Source organism: Corvus moneduloides, chromosome 4 (assembly GCF_009650955.1).
Source record: "Corvus moneduloides isolate bCorMon1 chromosome 4, bCorMon1.pri, whole genome shotgun sequence".
NCBI lineage: Eukaryota > Metazoa > Chordata > Aves > Passeriformes > Corvidae > Corvus > Corvus moneduloides.
In genome coordinates, this window is record NC_045479.1 from 20,991,880 (window position 1) to 21,013,284 (window position 21,405).

The window sequence follows — 21,405 nt, forward strand, 5'->3', positions numbered from 1 at the left end:
GATTTCAGCAATACAGTGTTTTGGTGACTGGGAGCTTTCCTGAGGTTTTATTGTAAATGAATCCTGTGAAGAAGACAGAAACAGGTCCCAGGCATAGAGTTATGAATGAAGGATTGACTGAATTTTTATCTGGTAGTAGAGAAAAAGCATTTCTGCTCAAGCTTTTATTTTGAAAGGGGAAGAGAAATTGAAACATTCAGAATGCAAAATGAGTTTGTGATAATTCAGGCTGTGACTCAGTTAAGGAAGTACATCCTTGTCCTGTTCTGTTGCCACTGGAGATAATGTGATGGGAATAAGCTGTTCCAAGAACTTTGTAAAAACAGGTAACTGTAGAAATGCTAGAACTAAATATTCAGGGAAAGCACTGTTCTATGTCTTGGTTTCCTTTTCCTCCTAAGCCACCAATCAGGTCTCTGGCTCAGTTACACATTGTGTTATGAAGAGCTTTGGAGAGCTGAAATGCCCCCTTGTGTCTGAGGGGAAGGAGGCTTTTGAATTGAGACAATATTGTGGTCTGTTTAACAGCTGAGCAGGGAAGGACAGTCAGAAAGTGACAAAGGCAAGCTCCTATGAATTTTTAATACGGCTGTCTTACCAGTTTCCTCTTAAAACACAGTAACCTGTTTTGAAAGAGTCAGCATAGACATGGCCTAGGACCACAGCCTGAGTTTCTTCATGCTGGTGATATGTCCCCTTCTTAAATTCCTGCCAGTGTTGCACGCGCTCCTGTATGAGTGGCATTTACCCCCAGGAGCTCCTGTCACATCCACAGTCGCCTGCAGAGTGCTCAGTGTAAGACCTTCAGCTGTTGAGATCTTGGCACTGCTCCTACCAGGTGTTTGCTGCCCTTCCCCAGTGCGCAGCCTGGGGAAGGCAGGTGGCAGACTACATAAAATCATCATCTTGCAGCCCACTCTCTGTACCAGTAATTCAATACCAGCTTTCTTTAGCAATTCAAAACTGCATTTTAAGAAATGGAGGCCTGGACTTGCTGCCAAAATGGGTGTTAAAAATGACCTTGAATAATGCCTGGAGTGAGGGTGGTGTATAGCTGGTTTTTATTCTGCTGTCAAGAGGGGGAATGTGTGTGGAATAGCTAGGTAGGAAAGTGAGAAATAAAATCACTGATGATCCTAATTCTATTGAGATGATTGTCAGTGATACTACTATTTTATATTATCATTCACAGCCCATAAATGAGAAGAAATCAAATCCCCTGAGAACTTAAAAGCTGTCTGATAGTTACTATTTTGAAAGCCAGCACTTGTCGCCAATTGTCATATGGTGTTATCTGAGATGCAGTGCCACCCATATATTTAGAAACTGTTGCAGCTGTGTGCAAATCTGGTAGTCATTTTTAATCCCCAGTGGTTTACAGACTAGAGTTTTGTTGCACCTAATATAAAGCATGACTTTCCCTTTTCTCCTACTGTCACTTGAGACTTGAGTCTCTCCCTAATTTTTCTTATCCCCAAACCTTGCTAGAAGAGATTAAGAACTATACAATAGCAATAAATGTATTTCCTCGTGTCCCAAACCTTTTGAAAATGTTGAAGTCTCAGAAAAGTGAAGGTTGTCATCTTGTAGTTTCTTTGCATTATGGTTTGTACACAAACATACTAGGGCCTCACCATAGCAGTCACTGAATTTAGAAAAAAATGTCCCGCTCCCCTCTCAGGACAGGGCTTTCCTATCCAAGAAATCAAGTCTGTTGCAGGTCAGGATCCAGGAGCTAGAGCTACTTCAGCAATAAGGAATAGAACTCCAAGAGAGTTTCCTGAAGATACTGAACCAGCAGACTGATGAACGCTGCTGGAAAAATAATCCTCCTCCTATCTTCCTCAGATAAAAATTGTGCTAATCACTACCACAGGCTGGACTGTGCAGTGACAGAGCTGAAAACCTAAGGCAGTTAATGCCCAATCAGGTAAGAAAATGTCGCATCTGAGGTACCCTTAGAAAAAAGCAACCTTTATCATAATTATTACTTCTGTGATATTATTTGAAAGCATTAGAGTATTACCACTGTATAATGAAGCTGTGCCTAAGACCCCTCCTGTACAAAGTACAGTATAAAACTACAGTCTGGTTAAGATTGCTTTTGTTCCATCTCTTCTCAAAGAACCAACTTCCCTTTTAATTCGTTTTTGCATAACTTGAAGTACAGTATTCAAATTAATCTTCAATGTGTAGAGGAGCAACAGGATTAAAAATAGGTCTCTCCTTCTTTGATTGTATCTTACCATAAGTGACTTCAAAATCTTTTTTAGTACCATTCAAGCTTTCTAGATTTCCACTCTTTATATCATATCCTAATGCAGAGAGCTTTTTAATTCGGTACTGAACTATTTGTGTTGTCAACTCCAGCACCATTGGTGTCTCTCTAATCTGTGCTATAGAAATTCCTTCCTTCAGTAGTCCTTCAAGTCTTTCTTCCAAAACTGGAACAGAATAGTAGAGAAGGGCTGGGCATTTCAGCACTAGTTGTTTTAGTTCTTGATCACTGCACTTAAAGACGTTTTTGGAGAAAAGCATACTCTTCTGCATAGTGGTAGAATTAAGTTGAAAAATGAAGCCTTTAAGTTTAGAGAGCAGCTGTAGAACTTCCTGGTCAGTGAAATCATTCTTCTGGAGAAATTCCAAGTTCTCCTGGATTGCAGTAGAGGTATTTAATAAAATAAATGGATTTTGGCTCAATAGCTTCAGTATCCAGATCTTCATATTTGCTTCAGACCCCCCTAAATTTAAATAATTTCTTTGTAATGTCTCTATCACGTTTTTGTTTTTCTCAACAGGATTATAGAAAATATTGGGTGCACTTGTCAAGAACCTGGTGATTATATTATTCTTAAGTCCCAGCTCTTGAAAAAACAGTATGTTTGCCTTCTGGTTCTGCTGACAGTCAGTAGTAAAAAAAGACTCTGGAAATTGCTCTATTAATTTAATCAGCTGTTTTTCATTCTGGCATACTAATTGCCATAAAGCTCTTTGAGAGTTTATCTCTGCTGGGGTGTGGAGAATTGCCTCGGGGCAGCGTTCTATAATGTTGGCTACAGCGGTCTCATCTGCTCCCATTTCCTGTAATATACCAGCAATTTCTTTAACATAGGCCACATCCTGGAGAAGGACCCATTCCTTCAGTCTGCGTATCTTCGTGACATCAACTGACAAACTGTAGAGACTCTCAAGGGTTTTTTTATTTTCCTCTCTTGACTTGGTATCAGTTGTGTAACTGGAATGTATTAGGAAGCTTCTGTTTGCTACATCAGGCCATACTGAGGAAAACTTCAGTCCCGGGTTACAGCTCTGAGATCTTGTCAACAGAAGAGTGAATGTGTCTTTTGCACAGTGAGCGACTCCTCTCAACATCATGGAAGTCAGTCCTATGGAGACACAACAACTGTAAGAAAACACATTTAAGGAATGAGTTAATGGTCAGAATTCATGTTTAGACAGAACTGGCATAAGAAATTACTCTCAAGAGTGGTTTTTGTTACTGGTGCAAAATCCAGGTTTCACATGAAAGCAGGGGGAAAAGACTATTTTTGAAAGGTTAATGTTCTGATGGATATGTCACTGGAACAGTAACATGGATGCAACAGACCTGACGTGGGGCAGTGCTCTGTTCATATAAATGCCTGCAGTCATACAAGCTCCAAACTGTCAGCCATTTCTTGCAGCTAACATTGTCATTGCATTACAGATCACTCATGCTGCATGAGAAAAATGATTCATGTGATTTCATTTGACAGCAATCCCACTAAATTAACAAAAATGGCAGCTTAAATCTTTCTTAGTTCTTATGAATGTATTTGCTTTAACTTCTCAAGCATTATTTGGAGTGTGAATTGTTCTTTCATGTGTCAGAGACCCATCACGCAGTGCTGCTTCAGCAGCAGTTTGTAGCATAACTTCATTTTAAAATCATTCTTTATATAATTAAGGGAGAAAAAAACTCACATGAGCCCTTATGTAAGCGTTTTTCACCAGCTGAGTGTGTTAGTTGATGTTGAATAAGCACCCTGGTATTTGGGGGAGGAAGCAAGTACACAGTAGCATTTCCATGCCTTTGCCTGCCTCTTCTAGCACCTGTTTTGCTACAGCTGCCCCTTGCACCAATGCCTTTTTTCTGCCTCCAGGTTTCTTCTGTAGGCAGAGTCCTTGTGGAATAGGTGTGTGGCTGTGCTGGAGTCCACAGGGCCAACCCCACACCTCACCTTTGCTCAAACTGGCTGCCCAGTTATCACCAATAGCACATGTGCTGTCACCTGCTCTGCAGGGGCAAAGGAGCCGCAGCAGTCAAACAAAGATATCATCAAGTGTATCTTTAACTTCCCGGGGGGGTTTTCGTAACAACCCTTCGGAAGTACGGAGTGAGAAAGGGAGAACTGCTGATCTCTGCAGTACTCCTGCAAATGGCTACTGCTGGTAACATGCTTAAAACTGCTCAAACTGAAAGTGAGAACATTTGGACAGTTGCTTTCACCTCTCCCTAAGTATAGCACGCTTCAAAAGGTACCTGCATGAGCACTGTTACATTACTTTTGTTGGGTTTTTTGTTGTTGTTCTTTGTTTGTTTTGTTAGGAGAGAAAATACTGTTATCATCATGCAGTCTAATCTCCTACATAACAGACCAACATACCTATTGCCCAGCTGTACAAGAGCCCTAGAATTTTCCTTATAGCCCATCTTCTAAGAAAGTACATAGTTTGTTTAAAGAACTTTAGTGATAGATCCTCTTTCTAGTTGCCAGGTAAGGTTAAATATTTTCTAGAGGTAAATCCTTTATCTCAAGAAAGTGTACCTTTGCTTTTAGGTTGCTTTTTTTCTGCTTCTAAGCTGGACTATTGTTATGTTACTACATCATAAACTAACAGAGTAAGACAATTTCCTATATGCACAATTATGTTATTAACAGAAGCTGTTTATTGATAACTTGTTCTTTAGTATTATATCACACCTCTAAGGCAAAACCAATTTCCTAATGAGCTGCTTGTGTCAGAACCTCAAGGCTGATGGTTTTGTCTTCATACAGCTTGTGACTTCAGAAGTGCTGTCCCAAGCCCCAGCACAGAACAAGTGATTTTTTCCAGTAACCCTGAAAGCACTGGAAGTGTAGGTAAGTCACAGATGTTTTGTGTGCTGACTTTTTCCATGTCCTGAAAAAGTGACTGCAAACTAAACCTCTCCTCTACAGGAGTGACACAACTGCCTGTGTCTGAGCACTCTGAGCAGTCCTACTGAGTTTAGTGGGTCCAGTCAGAATAAGCAAATCTCTGAAGAATCAGGGCTTTCTTCATTAATGCTTCAGCTCAGCTAGAAGCTGCCAGCAAAGCGAAGTGTTGTAAAATTCTTTGGGATGTCAAATAATACTTCCAAAGTACAATCTGGAAAAATAACCATTACTTACTTTTACTTCAACGTGTAATCCTGCTGTTAAACAAAATTGCCTTGTGAGTAATGCAGTCCCTTAAAATACTGTAATTTTTACTATACAGAGCTTTTAAAAAATTCTGATGTAGTAAATTGTGCTCTTCTAAAATCTGACATGGGAATGGTTGTTATATTCACTTAAAAGGGGCTTTACATTTCCTAGAAATGTCTGGCATCATAGTCGATTTTTCCCTGTTGTTTAGTAAGGATCATCAGAAACACAGAATACTGTAAAAGACAGGAAAACTTTATTTGCCAGAACTCATTTGACTGGGGTACTCAGGAGCCCTTGTAAAAAAGCCCTATGCAAAATACAACATATAAAATAACATTAATGAATTGGAATGTCATGGTGTTCTATAGAAATCAAGAATATCGGAGTTACTTGACGTATTTCCAAGTCCACAGATAACAGTATCACATTTCCAGGGTATGTAACTGCTTTCATGAATTCAGAGTTTTCTTAAAGCTCTTGTTGGATCTAATGCATGTTCTAATGTGCAGGACCCCACTGTAACTTTTTACATACTTAGATTGCTGTTGAGGCTGTAAACCAATTGAGAGATTTAGAAAAAAACCCAACCAGCTCAGATAAGATATTTGCTCTCACTGCCAGTAGCACCCTCTCACCACCAAGTGTAAGAACAGCAATAAGGAAGTGAGCTAATGTCGAAGTTACTTGTGATCCTGCTTGCTAGCACACTTGCAGAGACTTGTATATACAGAGCAAAGGGGTGCTATAAGGTTCATTATTTAAGGAGCCTTCTACGTAGATCTTCTATAGCAAGTGGATACAATGATCAACTGGTTGATTTATCCCTCATTTGAATTTCTGAACATGTGCTTTGAGACTTAACATCTCACTTTTTGAAAATGAGCAAACCCAAACTTTTACTCATGTTGGATTTTTCACAAACTCTTAGTAAAGAGGGCAACAGTATGACTGCCTGACCACTACCATTCTCATTACAGGAAACTTAGTAGGCTATAAAGAATTAAATGAAACTACTGAATGCCTAGATTGAACTTTAACCAGGAAGAGTAAGTATCTACCTAGAAGAGCGCAGTGTAGAAAGGGTTTGAATAGTTTGTGAAGGAAACTGGGTAGCGATAGGTAGCAGTTTTGTACATTAATGCACAGTAAATATTCACACTTCTGCACTTACAAAAAAAATGAATCCCTGCTTTGCATTGATGGTGGAAATGAGGTAAAGGATTATAAAAGATAAGCTAGACCAACATAAAGCTTTCTAGAAAAAAACATAGAGGATCCTAGGATAAACCAGGTTTGAAGGGATCTCAAGAGCTCGAAGCAGAGTCTGCAGGATCCAGGCTGCTTTGTCCAATCAAGTCTTTAAAGCCTCCATGAATGGAAGCCACCCGGCCTCTCTGTTCTACTGCTCAACTGTCCTTATGGGGAAAAAGCTTTTCCTTACATCCAGGAAAGGAAAGACATTTGAACAGTGCTTAAGGACGCACCGCACTATTTAAACCACTGGTCATCAAGTGGTGGTGCTTTCAGCGCAGAGAAAACAAGGGTCTCCATCACAGCCTGCTCCCACAGCCCGGCCACCTGGACCGTCCCTTCTCACCCTTTGGACTCCGCTTGGGGGCGGAGAGGCTGGGGGCGGATGTTTTCCTGCAGCCAGCACGGGAGCAGAGGCTGCAGGCCCATCCCGCCCCGAGAGCCGTTCCCGCAGCCGCTTCGTGCCGCTCCTGCCGGAGTCACCCGCGGCCGACGCGGGGCCCCGCGCCCGGGGGTCCCTCCCCAGCCGCTTCTCCCCCTGCCCGCCGCCCGCCCCATCCTCAGCGCCGCGCCGGCGCTCGGAGCAGGCCAAGCGGAACGCCAGCCGGCCCCTCCGCCCCCAGTGCCCCGGCGCCGGGCCGGCCGAAGAGCGGCCGAGCTCCCGCGGCCGGGCCCGCCGCTGCCCCGCCCGCGCTCACCGGCCTCGCCGCCGCCGCCGGACCGCACCACCGCCGCCGCCGCGCGGGGGGCGCCGGGCACGTACCATGTGCCGGGGAGGGGCGGGGCGGGCAGGAGGACGTGGCTGTCCCGCAGCGTGCGCCGGCACGGGCTCGTCGAGCCTCCGCCACTTGCCAAAGCAGGCTCCACCGGCACTAGGAAAAGTCAAGGCCGTTGCGTTAAAACAGCTTGCAGAGAGAAGTAGTGGGGTAAATAGAAAAAAAAAAAAATACTTGGAAAAGAAATAATTTCGAAGTAATATAATAGCAAAGAATGAACGTGTTCAAAGTTAGACTACTTGAGTGTGCTCTGACGGGAAGCAGATAATTCTTTTGATTCGGTAACACCGACATGATGATGGGAGGCTTGTCTTACACCGGTATATTTTCTTCATATGATCACTGCCTTATTACATAATTAATTTCACATATAGCCATTGGGCTTATAGTGTTTTGCTGGTGGCTTTTCCGAAGTTCAGTGAGAACCATCTTCCTCTATCTTATTTTTTTCAGCTATATCTACTTCTATTTCTCTTCTAGAGTAACAAATCACATAAATGATTTCTAGACTAGAAGTATTTTACCAGGGCTGTTTGGATTTCTTAACTAACTCCAAGTTTGCACAATCACATCTTTCAGAGACTGAAAATCACTGCTGTTGTCTCTGTGAACCCTTCTTTTGTCAGCTCCATGTTCAATAGTCTGCACTGGATCTGTGCAAAAGAGCTAATGGAGAAGAGCAATGCTACAGAAAGAAACCCTGCTCAAGGAACCTAGTTCAGGATTGGTCTCCTAAATAAAAGCTGTTCCAAGAACAGTTAAGAAAATCTGTGAATATAATGCACACAATGATGTTAAAAACATGCATCCAAATAAAATAGCTTCTAATTTGTGACACAAAAATGTATTGTATACTTGCTTCTTTATGTTTTTGTCACTTCATGCCTTCATGTTATTTTTTCCCTTCTATCTCCTCCGCATTCTCTTCATTTTTACAATCACAGTCTGGTCTAAATTAGCAATATTGTTTAAAAAAGTTATTCACAAGAGAACACTGCAGTGAGGTTTACTTGTATGAGTTCCTTGATTAACCATCATTCTATTTTCTATTTCAACTAACTTGGAGTGACTCTTCCCTTGAGATCTGACATTTTAATTAATATAGTCTGCATCTATTATATATTAATATATCCTATTACAATATTTATATATTATGTTCTTTCTCACACTTCTTGAGTCAAGAACAAACTGTCTCGCATAGAAGGCATGGCTAGAGCCAAGTACTGTTTTGACATAATGATATGCTAATGATATACTGCGATTGTTATTTAGCCTGTAGCAACAAACAGCCTACAGACTGATGGTTTTCATGGCTGCCATTTGCTTATGAAGCCATAAGGTCTAGTGAGAAAGGGCTGCTTCCACCTCAGTACTCCCAAGAAGGCAGATTGGTTGATGCTGGACTTTATTCAGGGCTACTTTCAGTGTGGCAGCCTTGTGGGGAGCTAGCAGGACAAATAACGAGTGTGAAAAAGCAATTAAAAAGTTTGAAATAAAAACTGTGTTGTGAAGTGACTTTCCTTGAAAATAAGGAATCTACTTGTTCAATGTGTTCAAAAATTATAGAATTCAAATGAGTTTGATGGACAGTGGTCATTAACTACTGAATTTTCTTTTTCTTTTTTATTTATTTGAAAATTATTTACCAAATATTTGGCATATAATAATAATAATAACGAACCAGGCAAATAAGAATGTACTTTGTATTAATTGAGAAAGCAATGCTCAACTTTACAATGAGCCCACTGCCCCAGCTTTGAGTTGCAGCAAGGGTATATGACAGGATCTCATAAGTTCTTGGATCAGAATGATGAGCTGTGGAATATGTTGTTCTACATACAACAAAGTAGTAATTGAAAAACTCATCATCATCGATTTATGCTGCTGTTAAAGTCAGTGTTCAAAGACTGTTCAGTCTCCACACTCTATACCTTTTATACAAACTTTCTTTCTAAGACCAAACAGAAAGGGATTCTAATCAGGGCTGGGTCATTTGCCACTAGCATACCTTGGTCGTCGCTGTCAGGTGGGGCATCTTCTCCCAGGCAAGCTGTGACAGGACAAGAGGACAGAGCCTCAAGCTGCACAAGGGGAGGTTCAGGTTGGACATCAGGAGGAATTTTTTCACAGAAAGGGTTGTTAAACATTGGAATGAGCTGCCCATGGAGGTGATGGAGTCCCCATCCCTGGAGGTGTTCAAGAAGATACTGGATGTGACAGCCAGTGCCATGGTCTAGCTGACATGGTGGCGATCAAAGGTTGGACTCAGAGGTCTTTTCCAACCTAAATGATTCTGTAATTCTGTTATTCTATTTATTACATCATTCAATATGAGGAAAGAAAAGCATGAAGGGAAACATAAGATGCATGCGTCTTCTTGTTGACTTGATGTTTACTTTCCGTGTATCTTAGCAGAAAAAATATTTTAGGAGAAAGAAAAATGACAGTTCTTAAAGTACTGTCTAAAATTCTCGAAGTTAAGAAAGGTCAGTACTGCTGATTTGGGTCCTCTGCCTTTTACTTGAGACCACTTTTGCTGTTGCTACCCACTTACTTTCAGATCTGCATCTAGAGCTGCCCTGTGAAGACACAGAAGGGTTCTACCGAGTCGTGTCACTGCGATGCCTCGGTCGGTTGTTGGCCGTTCCCAGTGCAACCACGGAGCAGGTCCAGGGAAACCCGCTGTGTTGGCAGCACACAGACGGTGGTTTGAGCTCTGTAATTAACAGGCGTGAGAAATTCACCATTAGTAATGACTTTACTAACGGCGCAAGAGGGACCATTTTAACTCGTTCTGCTGCCTGGAAGCGTATTTGGGCGCGGCAGCGCCGCACGGCCGAGCCGCTCTCTCTTGCTCGGGGGTTCTTGTCCAGCTCTTGTGACCAACACCTCCCGGCTGCAGCGGGCGGCTACGAGCCCTGGGCCCGCGTCACAGAATCGTCAGGGTTGGAAGGGACCTCTGGAGCTCCGCTAGTCCGACAGATGCTCCCTACGCACACGCTTACATAAGCGCCCCGCCTGTTTCCCGCGGGATGGGACTGGATGCGGTGGGACCGGCGGGCACAGCCCGGGCTGTGGGGGGAGGGGGGGTGACCGGAGCGGCACGGGCACGCGCGGGTCGCGATACATAACAGGCCGGCGGGCGCGCGCGCGCCTGCGCCTCCCGGCGGAACCGGCGCCACCAAGAGCCGCCTCGCGGCCCCGTGCTCATCCGGGTCCCGCCGCACCGAATCGCGGGGGGGTGGGAGAGAGTCGGGCCCCGCCCCCCGCCGCCCCGCCCCGCCGCGGCCTGCCGGCCCCGCGCCGCCTTGGCGGGTGGGATTCCCGCCGAGGTCGCGGGCCCCCCGGCTGCCTCCCGCTGCGCCGCGGGCGCGGGGCCGCCCGGCCAGAGCTCCCTTCCCCCGCGCGCCGCCGGTACCGAACACACCTCAGAAACGTGAGGGGCCGCGGTCACGTGGGGGCGGCGCCGGCCAATGGGCGGCGGGGGGCGGGGCGGCCGGCGCAGCCCCGCGGCCGGCGCAGTCACAGGGCGAGCGGCGAGGAGGCGGCAGCGGGCACGTACGGCGCTTTCCGCGGGCAGGGTGCCCTCACCGCCCCGCAGACACCGCCGGAGCCAGCGCTCCCACCTTTCGTCCCTGCTCTCCCCGGCGCGGGGGCTCCGCGGGGTGATGCGTCCCCGCCGGGCGGCCGCTCCCGCCGTGTCCGCCGGGTCCTAGAGCCGTCCGCAGCGAGGCCCCGTGGGCCGCCCCGCCGCCCGTCCGTGCTCGCCCGGCGGCGCCGGGCCATGAGCGGCCCCGCGGGCGGCGGCGGTTCCCGCTGAGCGCCCGCGCCCGGCATGGGGGTGAACGCCGTACACTGGTTCCGCAAGGGGCTGCGGCTCCACGACAACCCGGCGCTGCGGGAATGCATCCAGGGCGCAGACACGGTGCGCTGCGTCTACATCCTGGACCCCTGGTTCGCTGGCTCCTCCAACGTGGGCATCAACAGGTGGCGGTGAGTGCGGGGCGCTGCGGGGGCCCTAATCCCCGCGTTATGTATTCGGTCACGCTGCCTCCCCGCCATCCCCTCCCCTCCGCGCCCGATTGGGCCGCTGCCAGCTCCGGCTTCCCTCGGCCGCCCGCCCTCCGCGCGGGCCCGGCCGTGTTACATATCCAGCCCAGCGCCCGCCCGGGCTGCGGCTCCCGCGCGCACGTGGGAGGGACGGGAAAGAAGGAGCCGGGAAGCCCCTGGAACAGTGCGGGGCGGGGGGCCGTGGCTTCCCGGGGAGGGAGACCCTTGTTCTCGCCCCCGCGGGCGGCGGTTCAGTGCCCGAGCGCTGGAGTTCAGAGCGGGGCTGCTGTCGGGCGGAAAGCCCTGTGGGGAGTAGCCCAGAGCGATTGCACCATCTCAGGAACTCTGGGCAGTCGGGAACCCCAGGGTGACTCCGTCCTGGAAAAACTGTGAAGCTGCTAGCTTAGCTCAGAAGTACTTTCTCAGAGTAGCGTTCCTGCACGAAAGGTTATCACAGAATATCCTGAGTTAGAAGTGACCCACAAGGATCGTGGAGTCCCAACTCCTGGCCCTGCACTGAAGAGCCCCAAGAAACCCACATTGTGCCTGAGAGCTTTGTCTAAGTACTACTTGAACTCTGGCTGGCTTGGTGTGCAGTGTCCCTTTCTGGAGTGTGGAGATTTGTTCCTACACCTTCAAGCCATTTGTAATTCTCCTCCCCAGTTTAAAAATGAACTTCACTGTGGAGCTGTGACTGATGCTTGCATATTAAATGTGTGCCATAATAAGGCAGAGAGGTTAGTAGGACTTCTGTGCATGCTTGTCATGTGAGATTAGTTAAAACATCACTAGGAATCTGAAAATTGTTACCCTTTAAAAGGATTGATAATGCAGTAGAGTTTGTGTATTGTCTGTCCCTCCAATGTCAGGAACTTAAAATGCTCCTGAACTTAGCCTGCCCAGACTACAATGCTGAGAAGTTGCCTAATTATGGAACAAGCAATGAAACTTAGCTTAACCCTATGTCATAGAAGAATGACAAAGTTTAGATAACTTCAGGTTTCAGTTGAGTTCACTTGAAGGATTATTCCTTTTGGATTTAATAATTTTTATCCTAGCTTATTAAATACTTTACCAACCAGGTAACTTACCTTTGCAGTTCTGGGTTTCTATTTTTTTTTCAGATTTTGAGAGGTTTTCCTTACAATCATCTTGTTTTCAAGGGATAGAGATACTAAAGATGCTTTATGTGAACTTTACCTTGATGCTTATTTCATTTGCACTGACAAAAACAACTTAAGAATAATTGTTAGATACTTTCCTTATTTGAGATTCATGATGTACGTTTCGTTTATAAGAGATTTTTAATTGTTTTTGTTTTGAATAAATTTTTTTGAATAACATTTTGACTTCATAAAGAAGCTCAGAGATCTTAATTTTGTGGATCATACATGAATAGCTATTTAAGTTTTGAAAGAATGTGGACAATTGGCACAAGTCTAAGTGTTAAGGAAATCACGTCTAAGAGTACATGTCATAGGTTTCTAATGTGCCCTGCAACTGAAATGCTGAGCAGTTTTTGGTTGTATTCTCTGAGCTAGTGAATGATAGACAAGTGTGAACTTTGATTCTAGCAGAAGGAAGTTCATGTCTTCAGTGCTATGGCCCTGGTTCTTCAATGACTGTGTAATATGATCATTAGCTAATAGAATCCTTGAGTACATTTGTGTGTGATATATTTGCTGATTGGTTTGCTTTAACAGTGTTTTCAGTGTTTAGAAGGCATCTAGTCCTTCCACTGCATTTTGCATTTGGAGAAAAATGCCTGGTTTTAGTTGCTGGTCAGAGGGACTGAGTTTGGGGTATATTACAACTCCCCTGTCCAAAGCACTTCAAGCAATCTCCTGGTACTCAAATACCCTCAAAGCACATGCTGCGCATGGATTTGAGTAGGAAATCTTGCTGCCTGCATAGCCTGGTTTTGTGAGAGCATCAGGTTTTTTTCAAGTTTAAAAGTACAATAACATTATAGAATAACTGTCTGCTGAAGCTGTATGTTTATTATGGGTCTTTCAATACATTTTGATTTAAATGGACAGTTACTAGTTTGGTATGAATCCATTTTAGGTCCCAGTGGTTTTAATGAGATGCTTTTAACCAGTGCAAATACATACATTCACAATAAGTATACACAAGATCTGTGATGCAGTTTTTTGGTTTGCCAGTCTCATTTGGGACTTGTAATTAATGATCAAACATTTTATGTTCTTGCTCACTTGATGACCATGAGCAGAATCATTGCTAACATGCCTGTTGAGTAGGGTGTTGAATTAGACAAAACATTTTCTTTGAGACTAGGAGCAGAAGCCCTTCAGCATTAGGAACATGAGTCAAATTTAACCTCCTGGTGTGAATTTACGGGGGTTCGTTCCTAATTTGAGTTGATTGACACCAGGTGTTTGTGTTCTGGTGTGTTTGTGGTTCTAGTGCCCTGGGCAAAACTCTTCTCTATCAAACTATGACTAACACAATCTCTATGAGGAAAAATGGTGAAAGAATACAAGAAACCAGGAGGTTTAGTTTCTTGTTAGAGTACTGTCACTCTGTTGGGTCACCAGTTACGGTTTATATAAAAAAATGTGTGTTAAATCTGGTAAATAGCAACCTTTAATACATAGATGCTTTCTAATTAACTTTAAACAGTCATGTAACAATCAGGAACTAATATTTTTGTGTAATTGCACTACCGAGCAAGTCTAATTACTAAGCAGTCACATGGTCTTACTGACCTCCTTTCTCCTGGCATTCAGCCTACCTGTTCTAAATTCGTGAATGCTACGTCACAAATGCCAGGACCTCCCTCAGCTCACTTCATTTTTTTCTGGTTCTGTTCTGTTTCTCCTTATTGTTCCTTTTTTTCCAAGCTGTCAAATAAATCAAGATGTGCTTTCATTGAGACATGCTTTTTCTATGGGATGAATTCACAGTGTTGTTCACAGATCAACACTTGAGACGAGAGAAGTTACTTGGTGCAGTAAAAGGTGATGGAGAAATGGTGGAGGGAGATGCTAAATGCTAAAATCACACTAAGGCTCTCCTAAAATTTTGTCAGTTGCCCTTAAACGTTTGGCACCAGCATTAGCTTGCATCTAATTGTGTCAGCAAAGCGGACAAGGAATGTAACTTGCATACTCCAACAAGTAACCATTACCTACTTCTGAAAAAATGTGTTTGTATGTGCTCAGACTTTTCCATATTAAGGAGAATGGGATCTTATGCTTAACACCATCACCTAGGGGAGAGTTTAATTTAGTCCTAGTTTTAGTGCAGTGGCAATTGATCACAATACCTGAAAAGAAATGCAAACATTGTGTTAGTTGCTGCATAAGGATTTACTTTAGGTAATAATTTACTTCTTTTAGTTTATCTTTTTGAGTGTGTATGTCTTGTCTTTAATATGTTACCTAAAACACTGGTGTGCAACAGCTGATTTTATAAAGATGGATAGTCTAATCTTGCCCAATCCTTGTATTTCTTTTTCTTAACCATTTTTGAAGACAACAGATTTCACTTTTAAAATAAGAGTAAGAATTTTTTTGTATATCTCTTAGATTTTCTGAGAATATTGATGTGTTCAACATCCTTCAAAGTTAGCTGCTGCTATTATGGCAGATAGTGGTACTGATTTTGGAGAAAGAAAAGAGGTGATTTTTTTTCCATACTCAAATTTCAAGCAAATTAAACATTAAAACCTGAGGGGAAAAAAAAGTTTAATTTCCAGGACAATCACTGCAATTCATGGAAATGGGAACTTGTTTTTAAAAATTAATACTTATAGGCATGTTTCTGTAGTATCTTATTAAATTTTGCTATTCTGTGCATGTGGTTTTGAAACTACAGTTTCAGCTTATGTAGGTATGATTTGTCCAATAGAGATGTGTATGTTGGATGTGGGATTGGTGGAAAAAGTTTGTCAATAGAATTAATCTATGAGTGATTTGAGTTTCATATATATAATTCAGGCAGACACAATTTGTGTATTATACTTTGTTAGTTTTGGTGACATGATTAGTATGTAAATAGGAATACACAGAAATATTTATGACTTCCCTGATGAAAACATCCCTCTAAGTTTGTTTTTATTGTGTAGCACTTACTTAGAATGAAAATCTATTTGATGTATGAAATATTTAACATGAAGCCCACCAAAGGCACTCTGTCATTCCCCTCAGTTAGACAGGGAATGGAAAATACAACAAAAAGCTTGTGGGTTAGGATAAGGGCAAGGAGAGGGCATTCAGCCATTACCATCATGGGGAAAATGAATTAATTTATTACTAATCAAATCAGAATAGGGTAACAAATAATGAATTAAATTCTTAAAGCACTTTCCTCCCACCCCTCCCGTCTTTCTGGGCTCAACTTCACTCCTGTTTTCTCTACCTCCTATCCCCGAAGAACACAGAGGGATGGGGAATGGAGATTTTGGTCAGTTCATCAAACATTGTCTCGGCTGCTTTTTCCTCAGGGGAAGGACTCTTCACACTCCTATTTTTGCTGCCATGGTCCTTTATGGGCAGTAGGTGGACAGCCTTCCTCTCAGTGGCTTTTACCACGGTCTGCAGGGGAATCTCTGCTCTGGTGCCTGGAGTGCCCTCCTTCTTCCCTGACTTAGGCGTCTGCAGAGTTGTTTCTCTCACATATTCTCATTCTTCTCTGGCTTCAATGGCTCCCAAGCAGTAGCGTTTCCTTCCTGTCAAATACGTTATCCCGGAGGTGCTGCCTTGGCCAGCACAGGTCTGTGTTGGAGCCATCTGGCACTGGCCTGGAAAGACATGGGGGAAGCTTCCAGCAGCCTCTCACAGCAGCCACCCTTGTAGCCCCCCAATACCAAAACCTGGCCATGCAAACCCAATGCAACCCATCATGCCCTCTAATGAGTGGCTTCAGCTCTAGGGCAGTGTGTGCCACTTGGAGCACTTCTGTTCACCCAGCCCATTAAATTGAGGGTGATTAACCTGTAAAAAGTCTGTATGTAGCTTGTTTCCAGAAGGTGCATGTTCAGATGGGAGTTCTGTGGTACTAGCAGTTAGATTGGAGAAACCCCTTAGTGCCACACCCCTAGGCTGCTCACCTGTTCTCTTCCATAAAAACCATTTTTTACCCCAAAAGTGCCTGCAGTTCAGCAACTCCCTCTATAATTTGTGTTATATGATCTAGCCCTATGATTTACAAAGTACGTCACTGAAGCACACTGACGTATGTCCTCATGGGTTTAATCCTGCACTGTTGATGAAAGGGTTGGCTCCACCCTTTTATGATAGCACACTGCCCTGTGGTGAGCCAGTTTAGCTCATCAATCTGTCCAAAAGAGATTAATTACCAGTTTTGGTGGGATTAGCTCTGTGGTAGATTGTGCCAGCAAAAAGGTCACGGTAGTAGTAGTGAAGAGGCAAAGAATGGAAAGGGCAGGTACCATTTCTTTCAGTGGCAGTATGGATTTGAGTCAGTTTACAATGGTCACGTAACTCTGGCCTGCATTGCTCAAGTCTGCAGTAACCACCAGGTGCTTTTTGGAAGGGGATTATTGTTTTTTTCAGTGGCTTGCCATTTGTTGACACCCTTTGAAATGATACTGCTGAAAATAAGTATTGGCCTTTTTACTGTGCAGGGAAAAGGTGCAATTTATTTTTTGTCAAACTGTCAAAATGTGAGAAATAAGCCTGCTAGCTGAGAAATTACACTGTGCTTGTTTCCTTATTTTGGTGAGTGATCTTGTATCACCAGATTCTGTAATGTAACTATTATTCAGTTGGACAAGAAGACTGCACTGGTTGGTCTGGAGGGAGCAGGCAGTACTGCAAATTGAATTGTGCTCAGTAAGTTGGTTTTTCCAAATAGCAGTTACTATAGGCCAGAAAAATTATAGTGAGCATCTATGCAATTTGGGTTTTGACTCCAAGGTTGACCTTGAAGTAATCTTAGTTCCTCAGGTTAAGAAATTTTGAGGTTTTAGACACCTGGTTTTACATCATTAATCTCCAGGTTTCAGGATGTCCAGAGAAGATCTGGGTCAAGTGTTCTTAATGTGTGAGAATAGTATGTGGGTTTTGAGTATTAAGGAAGAAATGTGGTTTTGAAACAAGTCCATAGGGTTTTTAAGTCTTCCTTCTCTTGGGACCAGTAATCTATTTTTGTTTTATTTTAAATAAGTATCAATAGATCACGTTGTAGGGGAAGGTAATCAGTCTGCACATCATGGTATTTCCTGCTCTGGTCACAAAGGGGGAGGGTGATAACCCCTAACAAACACCATCTGTGATGAATGTGAAAGCAGCTTTTTTTAGGCAGTTGAGAATGCAGCATTCTTTTTTTCTCAACTGATCAGTATGTGGCAGTGTCAATGAATTCTGCATCAGTTCTCCAAGTTATTTTATATATTATCATTCTCTTTTGGCCATTTTAATACAATAAAATATACTCTCCTCCAGTTTGGGAAAATGTCTTTATCCCAACCAGTGGAAGCTACTCTTTAAATATATTATGCAAGTGTTGCAGAAAAGCCTGTTTATCGTTGTGCTCTGCCTGAACTTTTTGGTTTCTAACAGTTTATCTACAGCATGGAAGCCTTTATTTCAGAAGTGGTTCTTTTCCATACTCTGTCTCAGTGCCTGGCAGGTTTTCAGGTTAGTTATATAACCTGTGATAGGAGGAAGGTCAAGCTGCCAGCAAAGTCGGCCATTTTTTCAGTGTAGAAGTCACACTAAAGTCTGTGATATTATGAATTTGCATACTGGAAGAAACTCTTTGCTTTACAGAATTTTGTGATCTTCCCATAAGGACCTAAAAGGGCAAAAGTCAGCTTGAGCACGAGTGGGTTGTGTAAGCAGTGTGAGAGTATGTGGCTTTGTGTGCCATGGGCTTAGGAATTTGCATATCACGTTTTAGCAGGTTTAATAGCCATACCTTTGGCTACCCCTAGGAAAGGACTGGATTTGATTACCAGAGTAAGAACTTCATAGTATTTTGGTGCAATACATTTCACTTAGATTTCTCAGAACTCTTAATTTAACATGGAGCAAGGTTAGTTTGTGTGCTTCTGTGTACTTCTGGCTTTCATGTTCTTTGCAATCTAGGTCAAGAGGTGAGCTATAATTGCAATGTTCTTCTAACCCTGAAGCCTCCATTTGTTTTTCAGGTCACCATAAAGCATTTGCTTTCACTGCTTTGGAGTTTCATGAGTGTAAATGATTTTTTGTAAGGGAATAAAGCTTCAGTGGAGGTGAAGGATAGACTGGAAAGGACAGGTCAATATTTCAGTGTTCAAGTGTGTAAGTGGAGATGGCTGTGGCAAAAGTCTACATGTGCATCTGTATTTTTGGAACAGTTACAAATTGGAGTGCATTCCAGTTACCAGTGAAGATAATAAAAACCAACACATGAGCTTTGTTAGCATTAGTTTAGACAGTAGCTGAGCTGCAGTGAACAGAGCTTCCTAAAATACAATTTTTTTTTTGCAAGTTCTGTACTTTTCTTTTTTTTTAAATTATTATTTATTTTAAAATTGCATTAATATTTGAAAAGTCTAAAATTCAACATTGGTAAACCTGGCCAGGAAATAAGAATTTCATAATACTCAGGGCTTCAGAAGTAAACTCAGGTGTTAAACTGTTGCTTATAATCTCTTTGAAAAGTGCAACAACTTTCTTGCAATAAGACAAAACCTGTTCAGTTTATCAGAGATGGAAGGGATTTCTTCCAGTTGAACATTGGTTAGGATGTGTCTTGCATATCTAATTTTTGTATTGACAGGTATGTGATGTACACCAGAGCTTTTGTGTTATGCATTGCTTTCTCCTGCAATTAAACTAGAGAAATTTTATGGACCTGCTTCAGAAATGTACTTTATCTCAGTGTTTATTAATTTGTAGGAAATCTTTCCCTTCCTGTTCACTCTCATGCATTTCTTCTCCAACATCTGTGTGGTTGAGGCTCTTTCACAGACATGAAAAGTTAAGGCTGTAAAATTCTTGCAATGAAGGTTTGTACCCTTTCATAACACAGACCCTCATCCCTTCAAAATTAAAACCAGAAACGTTGAAAAAATTCTGTTTAAGCTCAAATGGGGAAGTTGTGAAGTATGAACATGTGCTATGAATTCTTCAGTGATGGAGATGAAATATCTATAGTACAGGTTACTTAGGAACAATTCCTGTAAGGAAAACTTGGATTTTTCTATCTGTTATTTATCCAAAGTATGATATCCATGACGTAGGAAATGCTTTATTTTTTATAGTAAGGAACCTGTGGAGTTCAGTGCTTGCAGAATTTTGTTTGCCTGTTTCTCAATGCCAATGTTCTACTGACCTTGTTGGTGAGGGGTAAACTGTGCTGCAATTGAGAGAGAGAGACAGAAAGTGGTTGAAAAAACAGAAATAGGAGTGTAAAAAACAGAAATAGGAGTGTAATTTGCATCAGCCAGAGAAATAAATAGGTGACTTGTTCATGTAGGCTGCTTGCTACTTCATGCCTTGTATAGTTCATAAAACATGATTGTGGTCTGAATGGTTGCAGTTTTGCTGTGCACTAAAGATACAGAACACCATGGCAAACTTTATCTCAATTTCACAATCTGTGCAGTTCTGAAGTACTGGGAAAGTGTACCAGAGAATTGTGATACTGCATTTTATAGAGCCACTGGCATTGAAAATAGTTAGTGGTTTGATTTCTAATATATTGGATTCATTGAAGAATGGACTAAATGTTGTCTTTGCTATGTTCTCTACAGAGTTTCCTCTGAGTTGAAATTTTCTGTCTGTAAATCCTGTGACGTCAAGTGATTTTTTTTTTTTTCTTTCTCCTTTATATTTTATATTCTAGAGACTAAACAAGCTCATTTTTTTTCTAGAAGTCTTAAAGTTGAAGAAAACATTGTGGCTTTTAGCCGAGATTACCTAATATTTTTTCCCTTTTTTCTGTCTGGTGGGAGAAGCATGACTACATCTGTAAAATTGAGACATGCATTTGAAAGAAAACGTTCTCCACAGTAATTTTTGCCATCCAGGTTTCAGAAGGGCCTTTGGGGGAGGAGGTTGCATTTCAGTTTTGTTCTTTATAAGTCTTGCTGTTAGTGAACTCATCCAAGTCTTAATGAGGGTGATCAAGCCAAGGATGGCATCTGAATTATTTGTTTTATTTGTGTTGCCTAGGGATAATTCCTGTGACTTTCCATCATTACTTTTCAGTAGATGACAGGCCTGGTATGGTCTAGTTTACAGTGCTTTATCCGTGTTTCTTTTTAGGCAGTGTAACTGTTTGCTGTTTACTGCTATTGCACAGTATCTCCCAAACCCTGTGAATGCTTCCTTAAATGACTCTATGAGAGACTTTAATTTTTAATTTTTTTCTCTAGCATACTCTTTCACTTGGATGATCTAGAAACATCTACTAGTATGTAGTTTGTTCAGTTTATGACAAAGGAAAAAAGTTGTAAATTGCTGTGATATTGACAGTTCTGCTTTAATTGTTGTGTATTTCCCCCTTTTATTTCAAGGCTTTTGTAACCTGGGGAGACCTGTGTAAAATTAGTTTTCCTCATATAGTCATGGTGCTTTTCAGTGAGTAGGGTTTTTTTACGTGGTTGAAATTTCCTTTCTGGAAGGTAGTTGCCAATAAATTTACTGTTGAGAAGTACTTTATTTCAGCAGTAGTGTGTTTTTCTTCTAAACCATGGAGAAAATCATGAGTTTGTGGGGGATAATGTGCATCTTTCTATTTTTACATTTTAGAACTTGGCTTTCTGCATTCTTTTGAATATAATTTCACCAACCCCTCTTTTTCAGTGCCAACACCGAAACAGTATGTTAGTTTGTCAAAGCAAAATTTTTCAATGCTGCATTTGCTGAAAGTTTTACTCCAATTTTTTACTGCTTCCATATGAGACAGCACAATGAAGC

General features: G+C 42.6%; 2 protein-coding genes and 1 long non-coding RNA gene across 8 annotated transcripts in view; 1 reads left to right on the top strand and 2 right to left on the bottom strand.

The window, feature by feature from the left end:
• Positions 1-562: 562 nt before the first annotated feature.
• On the bottom strand, positions 563-9,584 carry MTERF2 (mitochondrial transcription termination factor 2). Of its 5 annotated transcripts, none has more exons than XM_032107642.1 (2): positions 9,468-9,584; positions 563-3,386 (listed from the first exon to the last, which is right to left on the bottom strand). In XM_032107642.1, exon 2 carries the CDS (start codon positions 3,373-3,375, stop codon positions 2,179-2,181), a length of 1,197 nt encoding a protein of 398 aa, XP_031963533.1. In that variant the 5' UTR covers positions 3,376-3,386; positions 9,468-9,584; the 3' UTR covers positions 563-2,178. The 5 variants fall into 5 exon arrangements, with proteins under 5 accessions (XP_031963533.1, XP_031963529.1, XP_031963530.1 ...); XM_032107638.1 differs by having other exon boundaries at positions 563-3,403; positions 9,468-9,541; XM_032107639.1 differs by lacking the exon at positions 9,468-9,584 and adding an exon at positions 7,382-7,415.
• Positions 9,585-9,833: 249 nt separating this feature from the next.
• On the bottom strand, positions 9,834-10,939 carry LOC116443466. Its single transcript, XR_004239913.1, has 2 exons — positions 10,887-10,939; positions 9,834-10,175 (listed from the first exon to the last, which is right to left on the bottom strand). It is a non-coding gene; the product is annotated as an uncharacterized LOC116443466 (long non-coding RNA).
• Positions 10,940-10,964: 25 nt separating this feature from the next.
• The window catches only part of CRY1 (cryptochrome circadian regulator 1), a 39,550-nt gene continuing 29,109 nt past the window's right edge, over positions 10,965-21,405 (top strand). Inside the window, exon 1 of one of the 2 annotated variants that reach the window (XM_032107635.1) lies at positions 10,965-11,452. In XM_032107635.1, coding sequence (XP_031963526.1) covers positions 11,295-11,452 — 158 coding nt within the window. In that variant the 5' untranslated portion in view covers positions 10,965-11,294. The remainder of the gene's footprint in view (positions 11,453-21,405) is intronic. The other variant, XM_032107636.1, reaches the window with a different exon arrangement.

Bases quoted from the DNA above. Each gene is read 5' to 3' on its own strand.
- MTERF2 (XM_032107642.1), bottom strand. From the start codon at position 3,375: ATGATGTTGAGAGGAGTCGCTCACTGTGCAAAAGACACATTCACTCTT.